Source organism: Vanellus vanellus (genome assembly GCF_965231255.1).
Source record: "Vanellus vanellus genome assembly, chromosome: 24".
In the NCBI taxonomy this organism is placed as follows: domain Eukaryota; kingdom Metazoa; phylum Chordata; class Aves; order Charadriiformes; family Charadriidae; genus Vanellus; species Vanellus vanellus.
This window is the reverse complement of record NC_138929.1, coordinates 4,999,556-5,016,130: the sequence shown is the minus strand read 5'-3', so window position 1 is coordinate 5,016,130 and position 16,575 is coordinate 4,999,556. Positions and strand designations below refer to the sequence as shown.

Below are 16,575 nucleotides of genomic sequence, written 5' to 3'. Positions count from 1 at the left end.
CCCGAAACACGTGGGAAGGAAGGACTGCTCTGGGCAAACGGGAGGGGGGGGAAGCGGATGGCCACGGCGGGGGCTGTTGAGCACAGCCTCCTCCCTGCCACAGCCCCTTCTCCCGGCCACGCTGCCGCCTTTCGCACGCCGAAAACTGCCAACATCTGTCTGCAGCCAGAGAGGTCTTTTTCTTTTTTTGCCCCCATTTATTTTAAGTAGTATCTCTGTGTTTTTGTTGTTTGGTTTTTATTTTGTTTTATTTTTATTTTATTTTTATTTTTATCCTGCATGTTCAATTTTATGCAATAGGGAAGACGTGGAAATGCAGTGGAGATGTTTCCAGCAGGAGGTTGGGGCAGTTTCCAGCCGGGCTCTGGGATGAATCCGCCTTCGGGGATGCGTCCTGCATCGACTTGGCGCTGGGCTACAGCTCAGCCCCTCTCCGGTCTCCACCGCCTGTGGGTCCCCACCTGATGTCACCAAACTTCAGGCGGCGATGAGCAAAGGGGGACGCAAAGCTCTCCCTGAACATGGCAAAATCTACATGGGGTGTGTTTGCATTTCCTCCGAACGGAATAATAACCAGAAACCTCCGTTCTTTAATGAGACATCGAATAGCATCAACTTAATAGAATTTCAATCTTTAGCGCTTGTAAAATGCTTAAAAAGCGCGGCGCACACGCAGCTCGCTGGCACCGTCTCCCAGTTAATGATGCTGGAAGTTGTCTATTTGCCTTCTACCTTTGCCGTGCCGTTCCTTCTCATTTGCTCCCTTCACGCAAGCACCAACGAAGTTGTCTTTAATGACAAGAGCTTAACCCTTCCAGCGGCGGGAAGGTCCCCCCGAGCAGCACCCGGGGCAGTTACACAGCCCGTGAGTCCCCAAGTGCCGGAGGTGAGTTGGCACTAGAAGAAAAACGTGATTTTGGAGCTCAGGCTCTTCGGGGTCCCCTTTTCCTCAGGAATGATTTGGCAAATCAAACAGCAATATTGAAACCTCCTGTGGCTCCCCAAAAAGCCCAGGGCAGCCCCTTCAGAGGCTGTGTCCTGGTTTGAGCGACACAGGACTGGTTTCTCTTCTAATACTTGGGAAAACTGCACTTTTAGAAGACTCTAGTGTCTGAATTTGTGAAAGTATTTCCTTTCTAGCCAGCGATGGTGTGCGGGTTTCAAGGTGTCAGTGTTTCCGAGCTCACCGGCTGCGGGGATGAGGAGGAGCGAGACCCGGGCACTGACCCGAGCTGCCAACAGGGTTAGTTCATACCAGGAACGGCGCATTGACTCTAAATTAGGAAGTCTGCTGAGGAGTTCTCTCTCTCCCGTGACGGCTGCCGTCCTGAGAACTCCTCGCCCCGGTGCCGCAGCCCTGAGCCCGTCCCTTCCTCCCGAAGCCGCAGCGCTCGCAGGGTCCCACGTTGGCTGTCGCTGCTGGGGGTGCACAGCTTCTACGGGTAGAATGGGCTGAGGATAATCCTGGTGTATTTTATATTGGTATTGGGATCAATATTGGTTCTTTAGTGTTAGTGATGTTCATTATCTAATCTTACTCTATTAAATCTGTTTATACTTCAACTCCCGGGTTTCCTTGTTTTCCCCCAATTCCCCTTCCCAGCTGGAGAGGGGTCATCAGGTGAGAGAATAACTGTCTAAACGACAATAAATTGTTACGGGTTTCCCAAACCATAACAGGCTCATCCCAGGTTTGCTCGCAGGACCCGCTGGACGGCGGCCCCCGGCCGTTGCTGCATCCAGAACTCGCTTCCATCTGCCCGCTAATTGAGCCGTACCCTTCGCCCATGTGCAAACTCGGTCTTAAATTGCAATAAGCTCTGCCCTCTCCCTCCTGCTCACCTCCTTGGCGTATCCACAGCCAGCAAAAGCGCTCCCCCTCATTCTGCCGCACACCATTGGCTCTCTTTGTTGGACTACGTTGGCCAAACTCCTATAGAGGTGCCCAATGTGGGTGGGCGTGTGGTGGGAGTTGGACCCTCTGAAGCCCTCCTGCCCCCAGCGAGCAGCCTTCCATCTTTTTTAAAAAATCCTCTTACCCATGTAAGACAGAGAAGGGTCAGCAGGAGCACCCAGACCATTAATTCATCTCCATCCCTGATGTTTTCTCTTTCTGACCTCCTCCCTAAGCGATCCCTTTCCAACCTCCTCCCTGTTCAGACGCACCGTTACCGGCCCTGACTCATTTCCATCGCTTGCCTCCGAACCTATTTTCTTTTGTATCCTTATACAAACAGGCTGATTCACTCCTAATGCTGTTTTCTAAGCAAAACCGCTCCGCTGCCCTACGAGAACAGCCACGCCATCATTTTCGTACATCTCCTGCCTTGAACCGCTCCTGTGCAATGAGGTTTTCTACGCGGCCGGCCACCTCTGCCCGCCAGTTTGCTTCTTGTTGTTGAATTAATTCAAAGTTTGATGATACACCGGAGGAAATCAACTGGGAGAGCGCAAGGGATTGAGGGAAACAGAACGAAATTGGAGAGTGAACGTTCTTCTAGGAGGATGTGTAAGACCGTAGGTAGGAGAAGATGCTCTGAGCGAGGCTTAGGAAACATGGGGAATACTATTTAATTGCTCCTAATTTTCAAATGCCACTGCCTACACCTTGTTTGGAAATACGGGGCTTCAGAGCGATCGCTGCCAGACCCCGAGTCCCATTTTCCTGCCTCTCTAATTACACTTTTGGTACCACGGTTGTTGGTGGCTGATGCTCTCTGCCCCATGCAAGCGTTACGAGGGGATGAGTCCCCGAGGCATGCTAGAGCCCTATTAAATGATACTGCTCCATCTTCGAACCTGTTGCTTAATTGAAGCCTCTTAAATTTTTACTGCCAAGTTGGCGGAAATTGCCATTTTTAGTGCACTTTTCATCTTCCGTAATGCGCCGCGCCGATGGCGCAGCAGGGAGCAGCCAAACTGGGGAAATAACATTCTTTGACCCCGACCCTTCCGGGAGAGGTTCGGGTGATGCTGCTGAGACGCGGCGACGATGCTGTAAAACCCAGCTGGGAAAAAGGGGATTAAAAGGAGCCAAATCCGAGAGGAATTTATCTTTCTCCGGGCCATCGACCCTCCAAAATATAATTTCCAGTGTGTCCACCCATGCCGCGGCGCTGTGGTCCCGTGCAGGGGTATGGGGGGATATTGCAGCCTCCCCCAGGCCACGCACAACACAAGGTTTGGGGAGGCTTGTTACAGCACCGGGCTCACCCGAAAGAGCCGGGAAAAGGGAAAAAATGAGGTGAATCCTTCCAAAGCCAACAGCAGTGGGAACCAAAGGGCACCGCCCTGCTCGGGGTGGTCCTGCCCTCCCCCGGGAGCCGTCCGGAGGGTGACGGCATGGGGTGCCCCGAGCCAGCTCCTGCGCCGCTCAGGGCTTTGCCCATTCATGAGAAAACAAACCTTATTCATTAGACTCATCAATTGCCATGGAAACCGCTCCCCTGCGTGGCCGGAGCATCTCTCGCTGCAAGGCACAACGGGGACCGCCGCCGGCTCTCCCCGGGTAAAAGGGTGTGAAAACCCCAGAAAACAGCAGCTGTGGCCTCGCACGTCCACGGAGACCGCTCCAGCTCCTTTCACGTTGCGTTCAGCCACAGCCGCTGCCGTGGCGGACGGAAAGTCACCTGGAGAGGATGTTTTCCACCACCCTCCATCCAGACGCTCTTGTTTTAATTGCGACTGTCGGTCGTGCGTTGCCTTCTGCTGCGCCGCCTCCTGAGTCGCTTCGGGGAGCTCAGTCCCGGCTCCCCTTAAACTTCAGGAGACGGTTTGGGCGCTGAGCTCTCAGACAGAAAGCATCTCCCCTTAGGCACGAGCCCGCAGCAAAGGACCAGCTTGGTCTGTCTAACCCAACCGCCACCTTGTATGGAGGAAACCTCCTGTGGGCATTGCCTTTGCAGGATTGCTTTTGCTGACTCAGCACGCGCGACCGATACACGTGCAAAATCCCTTTTACGATGCTACCAGTGCAAACCAGCGCGACGTCGTTACTGCATTAACATTCCCATACTGGTAAATGTACCTTGAAAGTATCACTCTGCAGGAAGCAGAGGGCTCAGCCGCGGCAGAAGGAGGACAAAACCTGATTTTGTTCCTTTTTTTTTTTTGACTGACAGCTGATTTTAAAAGGCGATTTAACGAGATTGTGCACCATCACGGAGCCAGAGTTTGCTTTCGACAAGGGGCTTTTGGAAAAGCTCTTGGGATAAAGATCCAGGATTCATCGCCCTGGCACCAAGACACAAGTCCTCGCTTGAGCTAAAGGGCTGCGCACCTGGAAAGGGAGAAAATCAGTAAGTAAATCCCAGCAAATACTCTTATTCCAGACTGGGATGGGCAGACAAAGGGATAGATTCGAGCACGGCCACAGGGAATAGTAACAGAGCCACAAATAAAGCCACGAGCCTCTAAACCAGCCACAAATAAATCCCCTTCACCCCAAAGCCCGTCTCAAAGACGACGCACCAAGGCAAGTCTACCCGATTCCACACCTATTATTTTTCACGACTGGGAAAATGCTTATAACTAACACAGAGGCTGCTCTGAGCTGGGAGATGTGAAACGACCTTATCTTTATCTATTTTTATTCTTCTCTAGCTGGAGAATCGTTTCATTTATGTTTCATGGTGTAAAACACATGGTTTAGCACCCCAATAACTGGCCGGACTCAGTCCTTTGGGTGACGTTCATGGGTTTTTCCACCTTTTGCTCTGGTTTATTGCAAGAACAGCACGTGCCTGCCCCAGAGGTAGAGCTTTAGTAGGGAAACAAAAAAAAAAAAAAAATCAGAGGTCTGAATAGAAGATGCGCATTCCGGGCTTGAGAAGGTGGGTGATGCCCGGCTGGTCCCTGCGGGGTAATTAGAGGAGGCAGCAGCATGTGTATGCTGTAATGGTCGTAATTAGGTTAAAAAATGACTTTATGGAGAGGAGGGATTGGGGTGGGCAGCATCATCCCGGGAGCTGAATGCTGCTTCAGGCGGGCGGCTTGAAGAGCCCTCCGCGTCTCCTGGGTAAAGGCTTCACAGCCCATGAATAATATTAAACCAGTTACAGAACCCCCGGCCCCGAGCAGAACCGTGCCCTTCCCTCTCCCAGCGCCAAAACTCCGGCAAAACCTGCAGGAGAGGGAACACGCTCCAGCCAAGAGTCCCCTCAAATCTGGTTTTCTTGTCATCTTCTCCATCTTCCCTGCCTGGAAGGAGGGATTTGGGGGAGGGATGGATTTTTTGCCCTCTCTCAGAGCTGGCTGTCTTCCAGATCGGAAATCTTATTTTTTAATAAAAATAATGCAATAGTTAACGCTGGCAATGGGATGGGGAAGATTTACAGCAGCTGTCTTAAAAGCCTCCAGCATTTACACTATTTCTCTCTTAAAACAAAGTCCTTGAGATCCTCGCTGCAGGCTCCAGCTCCCGGCCGCGCTCCCAAATCTTGTTGAAACCAGAACGTTTAAGGAAGACAAATCTTTCCAATTACTGCTCGCGCTGCCGGGCGAGTTCGATTCGAGGAGGTGTTGCCAAACTCTTCCAGCACGAGGCGGCCGCACCGCACTACGCGATACCCTGCCCGGCACTGCCCGCCCGCCACCGGGGCGTGCGGGGTGCCCTTCTCCATCACCAGCCGCGGCATCTCCCCGGTCTCGTTGAGGAGGCGCTCATCCCGCTGGAGGTTATTTTTTTCGCAGCCGGCAATTTGCTAAACACAAATCCCGCTCGTTGCTGCCGTGAAAAGAGGAGAGGGATTCGCTCAAAGGCATGTGCGTGCTGGGGATGGGAATCATAGAATCACAGAATCATAGAGTGGTTTAGGTTGGAAAGGACCTTGAAGATCATCCAGTTCCAACCCCCCTGCCCTGGGCAGGGACACCTCCCACCAGCCCAGGTTGCCCAAGGCCACCTCCAGCCTGGCCTTGAACACCTCCAGGGATGGGGCCTCAACAACCTCTCGGGGCACCCTGTGCTAGGGCCTCACCGCCCTCACAGGGAAAAACTTCTTCCTAATGTTCAATCTGAACCTGCCCTCTTCCAGTTTAAAGCCATTCCCCCTCCTCCTATCGCTACATGACCCAGTAAAAAGCCCTTCCCCAGCTCTCCTGTAGGCCCCCTTTAGGCACTGGAAGGCCTCAATAAGATCTCCCCGGAGCCTCCTCTTCTCCGGGCTGAACAGCCCCAACTCTCTCAGCCTCTCCTCACAGGAGAGGTGCTCCAGCCCTCGGATCATCCTCGTGGCTCTCCTCTGGACACACTCCAGCAGGTCCATGTCCTTCTTATGGTGGGGACTCCGGAGCTGGAGGCAGTACTCCAGGTGGGGTGTCATGAGAGACCCCAACACAGGACCCTGTGCTTTGGGTGGGAAGGGACCTTCAAAGTCCATCTCGTCCAAACCCCCTGCCCTGGGCAGGGACACCTCCCCCCAGCCCAGGTTGCTCCAAGCCCCGTCCAACCCGGCCTTGAACACCCCCAGGGATGGGGCAGCCACAGCTTCTCGGGGCAACCTGCGCCAGGAGCTCACCGCCCTCAACGTAAAAAGTTTCTTCCTTAGATCTCATCTGCCACGGGACCCTCTGCTCCGACACTGACTTCCTCCATGGCCTTTGGCAACTCACTTGTCCTCCCTGGGGTAACCCGGCACCTGTGAGCCGCCTGCCCACCGCTGGCACGGGGGGGGCTCCCGTTTGCAGCCACTGTGGGGGACAACGAGCCGCCACCCCGAAGCCCGGGGACATGTCCAGACGCCTCTGCTCTGCGCTGCGTCTGCCACAGGCATCTGCCAGTGCTGCCACCTCGGCGTGCAGACACCCCAAGGTGACACCTTCAAGAGACGCCCCCGGGAGAGAGGATGGATTAGGCACTCAATGCCCAGTAATTACTGCCAACTGCAATTAATGACTTTTCCACCCTTCCGGATTCTTTACGTCGCAGCACGCCCCATGTAAGCAACACCGAATGCTGCCGGGTCCCCTGGGATGGCAGAAAGTGGCTGTGGAGCCCGGTGAGGACCCTGGGGACATGGGGAAGGGCTGCTGTCAAGGGAACGGGCATGAAAAATGCCCATGATGGGTTTCCGAACCCGTTTCTGCTTTGGACTTCCGCAGCTGCTGCCACAGCCCCCGAAGAGCCCTCTGCCTTCGCCGTCACTAAGGTGTCACACTCCAAACGAGAGCCCCGCGCGCTAATAAAGCTGCTCATTTTCTCCAGCCCACCGGACCTCCCGCAAGATACAAACCGACAGCAGCGAAACATTTCTCTGCTTTAATTGAGAAGTTTCCACCTGGCGCTCGCCCACCGGGAACCCACACCGTTCGTTATCTCCTGGATAACACCACACAAGCGCGCCGTAACGAAGGCGAGAAGATCTGCATCCAGGCTCGCTGAAACGCAGCATCTTCGGGGGTATTTTGGTAGCCGGTGACAATGGAGAGATGCCTTAACGATCTATTTGGTGGTGAATCGCTCGTGTTGCTCTGAGCTGAAGTGTAACGACCGCTGTAACTGATCTCCACGGAGGTTTAATCAGAGCAAAGCCTCCAACAGCTCCTGTTCGCTTTCCTCGACTTGATTTATGTCTCATTTGAGGGTGGATGCGAGAGCAGGGAAGAAAATGAGAGAGGCAATGAGGCGGGAGGGCTAGGACTGAAAGCGCCGAGGCTAAGCTGGGGGAAAAAATTATTCCGTTGGCCGCCTTTCCGTATGCCTAATCAGGATACGGGTCTAATGACGCTACGTCACATCTCATCCATCCCCACCGCGATGATGTGCCACCGTTGGGACTCAGGGAGAGTGATGCAGCCTGAGCCAGGAGCATCCCACCACAGTTTATAATAAAGAACGTGACTATTTCTGTGTTACCTGAAAGGATTCACGCTGATCTACATAATGAAACACTCTCCTCTCGTCTCTTTTTATATCCGTGGAGCGTGAGAGCCTTTTGGCAAAAAGCATCCTTTCTCCGAGGGCTGGAAGGTACCCAGCACATTAAGCGACTGCCACAGCTGATCCATAACCATGGAAGAGCAAGGCAGGGAAATTATCTGGGATGAAGTCCCTCCTGTGGCCAAAATTACACGGATCGTGGGCAAGGCATGGAAAGCCACGCTGAAGAAGATGCCCTCAACCCAACCAATTTGAAGCAAAGGCATAAAAATAGCTGTTAACGGCAAAGATGCCACTCAAGGGACATCGGTACGTAGAAGCAACCTCTCATACGGACCCGCTGGAGGGATCCTGGTGTGGAAATGAAATTTAGGACTTACCCTTTGCTCTTGGGTGGCCACAAAGGTCTGGAATCCAGGGGCCACCCCGAAGCCCAGCTCCTGGACGAAAGGCGGCTCAGACTGGCTGTGGATCTGGACTTTGACTCCAGCCTCGAACGTCGTCTCCTCTGGAAGAAGAAGGGGGAAGGTTAGCGGGCTGGGGCAGCGGGATGGCATCCACCGGTGCGGGCATGTTTGTCCCCCCGTGGAAAATTATATCTGGTCAATCTCTGCTGCTCAAAAGCGGGAGATAAGCAGTTGGGAGTGCTCTGTCTGGATGAAGAGACTTCTGCATCAAGGGAGGGAACCCAGCAGCGGTGTTTGCCATGAGCAGAGCACACCAGGGACTCAACCCCAGTCACCACCGCTGCCCATGGGGACCAAGAGCATCTCCAGGCTCCTGGTCCTTACACTGCTGCCTGTCCCAAGGGCTCACCCTCCCTGTTACGGCAGAGATGCGGGATCTCTCCAGCTTGATCTGTGCTTCCAAGCTACAGAAAACAGGAGGTGACATCTGCTTTCTAGCTGCTATTTAGTTACAGAATTTGAAACGCATTCCCATATTACTAAAACAAATAAACTCCTCCTTCCCCCAAACGGAGACGTTTCTACCATCCTTAAGGTCTCCAACGCTGAAAGCATGGGTGCACCCTGCGTCTGCTGCCCCAACTCTGACGCAGCCTGAGGCCACTTGGGAGACAACGTGGGCAATTAAATAATGAAAAAAAAAGTGTTTCAAATTCAAAGAAGCTCATGCGTTTGGCAGCTGAAGTCGCTTCAAGCTGGACACAGGCATCTGCGGCACGTGGGCACAGATGCAGAGCTACGGGTGATGCGAGGTTTCCCCATCCCAAATCTGTGCCCAATACCAAGTAACTTGAGGTCAGTCCCCCTCTTCCACTAGAAGCCAAAACCACCCCAAAAAAGACTTTCTGAAGCAGAATTAATGGGATGCAAATCAGACCTGAGTGTGATACACGAGCACTTTGGGCTCCTCTATCACACAGGCGTCTTCACGCAGCCGGGGCGCGTAACTTTTCTCTCTTTAGCGCTGCTGCTGCCGTCTCACGTCCCAACAAACGAGAGGGAGCATATGGGGCTAAGGGGTGGGGGGCTCATTTGCAAAGGAAGTTGTTAACTACGCATAATTTGGCCTCAAAACGGAGTTACCCGCTAATATGCGTCCACCCCTGTGGCCAGCAACGCCGCCTCTACATCTGAAGAGCTTCTGTTTAAAGATGAGTCACTCTTTGTTTTCTTTGCTTACTACGCCTTAGTATTTTCCTACTGGTTTATTACGCATTTCAATTTTTAACAGCACTGCATTCGATCCGAAGCACTGGTAGACAACCAGCCCCAAGGAATCCCAGCCCCAGAGCTGTTACGCCAGGGGCTGCACAAAGATTTGCAGCAGAAGACACCGGACCATGGGGTGATAGGGGCAGAAGAGAAGGACAAGGGTGGAATAAGGTGATACTGGATGCCATGAGGTTTACAGATCTCAGGAACCCATCGCGTAAGAGGATCAGGCAGCAAAGGGATCAGCCTTCCTCTCCCAAGAGGACTTTCTTGGACCCTGCTCACCCGCTAGCTGCCAAGGCGAATGGAGCCAGACACTGCACGGGTGGGAAGGGGCTCATGCATGGACTTCTCAGGCTCAGCGACAGCATCCACAGTGCTCCGATCTACCCCCTTTCCACCTAACCATCCGCTGAGGTTCAACACTCGGCCACGGCCAAACCCATCGAGATTTGGTCCAAGAAGGTTGGACCAGAGACCTCCGGCCAGACATGCTGTTGTCACCTTCATCCCCTACCGAGCAAACCAACCCTCCCCGCCAAGCACAAACCGAACCACGCATCTCATTCAGCTTTTGGGAACAAACAACATTTAAAAAGCCCCACTCTGACAGCGAGGCTGCTTTTCTTAACTTCATGCTCTGCACCTACAGCAACCTGTCGACCAGCAGCACCTCCACATCTCAAGCATTTGATCTCAGCAGCCTTTGCAGGCCGAGCGGCTGGAGCAGGCTATTAATAATTAACTTTTTAAAGCCCAGCTTTTCTAGCTAAGGCACGGGAAAACAATTTGGAGATAAATCGGATTTCTTACAAGTTACCTCCCCAGACCTTGCCTACTTCTGGCCTACTTCGGCCTAGCAGACAAATCATATGAAGAGCAGTTGAAGGAGCTGGGACTGTTTAGTTTGAGGAGGAGGAGGCTGAGGGGAGACCTCATCACTCTCTACAACTATTTGAAAGGACACTGTAGAGAGGTTGGTGCTGGTCTCTTCTCACAGGTAATTAATGACAGAACAAGAGGGAATGGCTTCAAGCTCCAACGGGGTAGATTTAGACTGATCATTAGGAAAGAACTTTTCACAGAAAGAGTGGTCGGGCATTGGAATAGACTGCCCGGGGAGGTGGTCGAGTCACCATCCCTGGATGTGTTTAAGAGACGTTTAGATGTGGTGTTGGGGGATATGGTGTAGGGGAGAACTTTGTAGAGTAGGGTAGATGGTTGGACTCGATGATCCCAAGGGTCTCTTCCAACCTAGACAATTCTATGATTCTATGATTCTGTGAAGCTCTGGGATGGCGGCGAGCTCTCCACGTGCTTGGTCGGGGCTCAGCTCCAACCAGTTGTAGTTAGACTTTCAACCAGTCAGGGATGTACTGACGTGCAAGGCTCGCTCTTGAACATGCACTCCCATCGACCCATGCCTCTGGTGCCCACGCTTAATCTGTCTGCCTGTGCTTTGGCTCTGCGACGCGCCATGCAAGATAATTATTTATTTTTGCCTCCTTCCAACGAAAGCGCTTTTTGGTACCTAAATAACGCCATGATTTTAGGGCACAGAGCACTGCTATTGCATGGGGTGGCACGTGGCAGATGCGGAGCCTGAGTGCATCTCCTCTGAATCCCATGTTGGCGGGACACTGGCACAGACAGTATGAGTTTATTTTGACTTTTCCCTACACTGAAACCTCCCAGAGCGAGATTGGCATTGACCGTCCTTGCTCTTGGCCTCCACTTCTGCTCAAGACCCCTCGACCATGATCCGAATCGCTCCTCACCACCTTCCCATGATGGAGGGAGGCTATTGCAAGCAACACAACCCTATCACTGGGACCCACTGGGACAAAAACCCGCCTTGCCTTTGCCTTGCTCAGCCATACCTGGGCTCCCCTCTCTCCACGAGATGTCAGATGGACGTTGACATGTCCAAGCTCTCTTGCTTTCTGCTCAAGCCCTGCATCTGTCCACCCACGGGGGTCCCGTTTGATGTTCTCCTCCCTGCCAACACCTCCCCAGCGCTGACTCTCCAAAACACCCAGCGCTGAGGGTGAAGCCAGCTTTCCCCAAAGCCTTCGGCAACGCAGAGCATCCCCATCCAAACTCATCACTGCTCAACAGCACCGCAGCAGCCCTGGGCTCCGCAGCCAATTTGGCACCCGGGTGCCCATGCCCATGAACGCACACCAGAACGGGTTCAAACCCTCTCCCGAGCGCCCACCAACTCCTCCAGTTTCAATCCCGATCCTGTTATTCCCATGCGACGCCCACTCCTATCGATCCCACCCGGCTCCATCGCTTTTCCTGGTGTTGATCCCCTTCCAACACTTCAGAGGAGATACCATATGCTTCCTTCAGTAATTACCTGACAAGCTGGAGGAGAAAGCTTCTATTTAGTGTAACTTGTCGGGCAACGGGAACTGTTTTGTTGAAACATTTTCCATTTGAAATTATCCTGCCCGTTTCTGCACCCGCCCTGGCTCCGTTCAGCTCTGACTTAATTCCACATTATTTCCCACAACCGGGTGCTGCGCCCGGGTCCACCTGCAGGTAAAGCCCCGTACATCCAAATCCACCAAAGAAGCTACAGCCCACAAGTATCCACGAGAGACTTAAAAGCAACGGGGTTTGTAATTTTAAATAGAAAATCCTGGCGTGTAGCCAGTTGCAATCACGGACGGGAAGGAGGAGGTATTTTCTATGTCACAGAAGACACTTTGGTTTTAAAACACACGGTTATTAATTTTCATCATCAATAATAACAAGAAGAACAAAATAAACAGCATTTTTTTTTTTTTTCAGAAAAGCTGCCAAAAGCCAGGCAGCGTTCATTGTTTTTCCTGCAAAGAACCACACGCGAGGATGAAACTATAAACACAAAACGGGCTTTGAAAAACTGTCACTTCTCCTAAAAACTCATCTTCTACAAAATAGCTGTTTTCCACTAAGAGAGAAAAATTTCAAGCTCAGCTACAAACCCCTTTGATGGAATACGCCCGGATCAGTCCTCATTAGATGCATCTGAAACATTTCCAAGCTCCCTGCTGGAGCTGAGAAGCTTTACTGTGCCTTAAACATTTGCTGCAAGCGTAAGGAGAAGGTCTCAGAGGATCCAGAAGCTCAAGACCGTCTGGTTTTGGGTGCGTTCACCTTGCTGAAATGAACGTCCCCGGGCAGAGCCAACCCAAAAAGACTGGAGAGGCGCACCCCAGGGGTGCGAACATGCACAGAGACATGGCCCGGCCATGGTTTTGCCAATTTTTGCATCATTTTGAATGGCTTTTTCTAGCGGTACCTCCTGGAAGGATGGGGCTGAGTGCCGGTCCAGGTCGTCGCTGCTGTTTTGTTAAATCCATTTCTTGTAATCACCCATCGACGGGGAAAAAAAAAATAACCCTGAAAACCCTTTGAATTGGCTCAAATCCCAGAAAAACCTTAAAACTAAAGCTCAGTGTCTCGGGGTGTGGTTCGAACCTTACAGTTTTTAAACTAATTTCGTGACGTTGCCCAACCACAGACCTTCATTTAGTCTCTAATCCCACTTTTCAGAGGACAGCGCCCGTAAATTCATTTCTTAGTGCACTCCAGGTTGGGAATAGCGCAAAAAAACTCCTTGATGACTGCATTTTGAAATACGTTAATGTATATTACTGTACACAGGACAGTGTTTTCAAACAAATCCTGAGCTGCTCTTTTCACTGAAGGATTAGAGTAGCGTTAATTAAATTGGGGATTAATTCAGCATGTGCTTCAAGCTGGCTGCAGAGTATTACACGTCGCAGATTGCACAGCTTTCTATTTGTGGTGTTGGCTTTCCATGACTTTGTTGGGGCTTTCTGCTTAGAGCATCGCTCGAAAAATCTTAATAAAGCTCCAGCTGACTGTACGCACGGGTGCGGGCTAGAGCTCATCCCTGTGAATATGCGAGAAGCCGCAATTAAAGTAAGAAACGCTGCCAAAGGCACGGCGTGACCCTTCTTCCCCTGCCTTATTATGTCCGAACTGATCCACTTCTCTCTGGCAATTAACATCTGAAGCTGTGCTCAGCACTAATTTATTGGGAATTGAAGCTACTGCCCGAGTGATGGGTCGTTTCTAGCTGGAGTCGTCATCTGCCAGCTCTGCCGGCGGCACCGGCAGCTCCGTGGAAGACACTCCTGCTCAGAGAAAACCAAAACAGATCCCACGTGGCTCCATCTGAGAAAAGTAGATGGTATTTTCTCAGCTGGTTCACTTTATGACTGTATTAGAAGGTGGCTTGAAGGTTTATTTGGGGTAATAAGCCTTCTCTTGTGCTGTGCTGGTTTCTCCCTAAGCACTTGTTAACCTTTGCCTCAGTTTCCCCATCTGTAAAATGGGAGCAATGTTGCTACTTAACTCACTGGGCTGGAAGAGTTAACCGTGCATCTTCTACGCCCTGCAAAGCGCAATTCAACAGCGCAGTGTATCACTGGGGCACAACGACGGGGACTATCTCGTGGGGACAGTGTCCTTAAGGGGTACCAGCAGCACCACGCACAACATCTGGAAGGAAGCACAGATGTTCATTGCATGAAGGGTATGTTGAGACCACGGTTTCTTGTATTCCTCGGGGAGGATGGCTCCCCAGGAGCTGGGGGGTTGCCACGGCAGCACGGAAGTGCCCAGAAGATGCTGTGAGATGTGGAGGTTCACCTCGAGATTTTAGGGCATCCTTTGCTCAGTATCGCCATGGGAACGATGCGCATCAGAGCAAGCGCTCCTCCACCTCCCGCATCATCCCCCGGGGGGGTTGGCATCCCTGGGACCGGGGCCAAGCACCCCAAATTGCTCTGGGTATGCAAAGTAGCATGGCCACGGCCATGTTCCCACCGACCCCGTCACCCCCTAAACCCCTCCTGCATCCCTCCCGTACTCCTCCCATTCAGCCCAGCAGCACGCGGGATCCGGCTGCGTGTCCTCAAATAACCCGCCAGGGTCCGCGCCCGCAGCTCAGCACCTCCTGAGCACGTCGGGCTCATCACACCAGTCGGGGCAGCCGGGACCCACAGGGACCCAGAGGACGTGCTTTGTGGGCCCGGACTCGGGGAAGTCAACCGCCGCATCGACCACACTGTATCTGTGCAGAAATCTTAAACAAATGCCAAACATTCACATTTTTTCATAGACAAAAAATTATAGATGAAAAAAAAAAAACAACACTCAAATCGCCATGGAAACGTAACTATAGGAGAGCAGGACCGGCAAAGCCTACTGTGAAACAAACGTGGAATTATAAAGAAACCAGTTTAACGCCAGCGAAACCAGTTTCGCTCCCCTGCGTGTGCTGTCGTTTCTACAGAAGCGTCGTGTTTTCCTTCGCTTAAAGTTGCTTGGTAACGGGATTAAGTGAAGCCGAAATAAGAGTATTCGCAACAGGGTTCGGGGAGGTTTGAGAGCATCCGTTTGACAGGCGACAGAGCCGACGCCACTGTCCCCACCAAAAAACCGGTCGCTGGAAATTCGTGCTGGGCGTTTCGCCGCTGCGGGGCCGCGCTTCGGCTGCTGTTGTGGGAGCAATCGGAAAATGCTCCGAAATTTCCCCACGGATGAAAATGAGATGTCTACCGCCGGGCGCTGGCAGCTGCCGGGGGAAATACCACGCGTCCCGCTCGGATGCGGCGGGAGCGAGAGTCGCGGCGGGGCCGCGCAGAGCGCGCGTGAACCCAGCCCGGCTGCTCCCCTGCATTGAAGAGGGATAAATTAAATGTCCAGAAGCCGCCGTGCAAGGGCGGCCGGGGGAGTGGGGAGCCTGTCGTGGTCTTGTCCGAGTTTTGGAGGGGTCTGGCTGCTCCCCGGTGGGTGGTAGGGCCAGTGCTGGCCCAAGGGAATGCATAAGTTGATCCTGGAGAAGACAAAAAATGTCCCCAAAGTGGCTGGAGAAGATCCCCCGTTGTAGAAGAGGGGAAACCCTCACTAACTGCTTTCCAGGAGGTGTATATTGCATTTCGAGGCGGGCGATAGGATGGAAAGTCCTATAGTTACTGGTTACAGTCCTATAGTCTCCTGGATGGAGACCACCCGGCCCTTTATTCTTAAGGACAGGTCCCTCAGCCTTGTCCCCTTTCTGCCGGCAGCCCCAAAGGCAGGACATCACCTCCAAGGCTGTTCCCCTTTGCAACCTTCTGAGTGCAGCGAAGAACGCCGCCTTTTCTCTCCAACATGATCTCTTTGCCGTGGTCCGTGGCGAGGTCTCGCGGATGCTGCAGTGACATCCCCGGGGTCCCCGCTGCTGCTGGAGGACTCATGGCTGCCGGCAGCACCGATACAAGCTCCAGGCAAGCGCTGTGCCCAGCTCTGGACACTGAAATCTATTTTGAGGCTTCTCCTGTCACCGAAGGAGAGAGGCAGGCAGCTCCAGAGTGATTCATCCCATCCCAGGGAGATGTCTACAGCGGGATGAGTCACATCCAAGGCGTTGCAACTTCCCTCCGCTGAGCCAAGGCGGCTCCTTCATCTCCATGAGGAGCTACGATAGGATCAGATAAGCACAACGGAGCCCCAGCGGGAAATTCAGGCGTTCCCTTTTCAGAGCTGCGGAATCGATAAAGGTAACCAGCTTCTCTCTCTACAAACCCTTCCTCGTAGCTACAAAATCAAACCTTGCTGCTTCAAAGCGCTGCTGACAACCCGCAATGGGGACTTCACGTTCCCCAGGTCCCTTCAAATAAGCAGTGCTGGGTTGAAATGAGGTGAAAAAGGATCATTTCCTAGTGGAGCAACTCCTCCTCTCTCACAGAGGTGGGAAGTGATCTGTGACCTCCCCCCCAAACATCACCCAGGAGCTGGACAACCCAGGTAGATGTGGCTCCAGCACATCAGTGACGACCTCAAGGCTACTGGAGGCTTTGATGGTGATGGAGAGCACATGAAGAGCAGCGCAGAAGCCCCGTGTGACAAACTCATCAGGTACTTTGTGTGCAAAGTTAAAGATTTATTTGGGGGAGGGGAGGGGAAAGGAGGGGAGGGGAGGGGAGGGGAAAGGAGGGGAGGGGAGGGGAG

The 16,575-nt window shown here is 52.7% G+C and overlaps 1 protein-coding gene across 1 annotated transcript in view; it reads right to left on the bottom strand.

The window, feature by feature from the left end:
* The window catches only part of LOC309681328 (acid-sensing ion channel 2), a 534,050-nt gene that overhangs the window by 14,969 nt on the left and 502,506 nt on the right, over positions 1 to 16,575 (bottom strand). Inside the window, exon 3 of the mRNA XM_082495178.1 lies at positions 8,260 to 8,387. Coding sequence (XP_082351304.1) covers positions 8,260 to 8,387 — 128 coding nt within the window. The remainder of the gene's footprint in view (positions 1 to 8,259; positions 8,388 to 16,575) is intronic.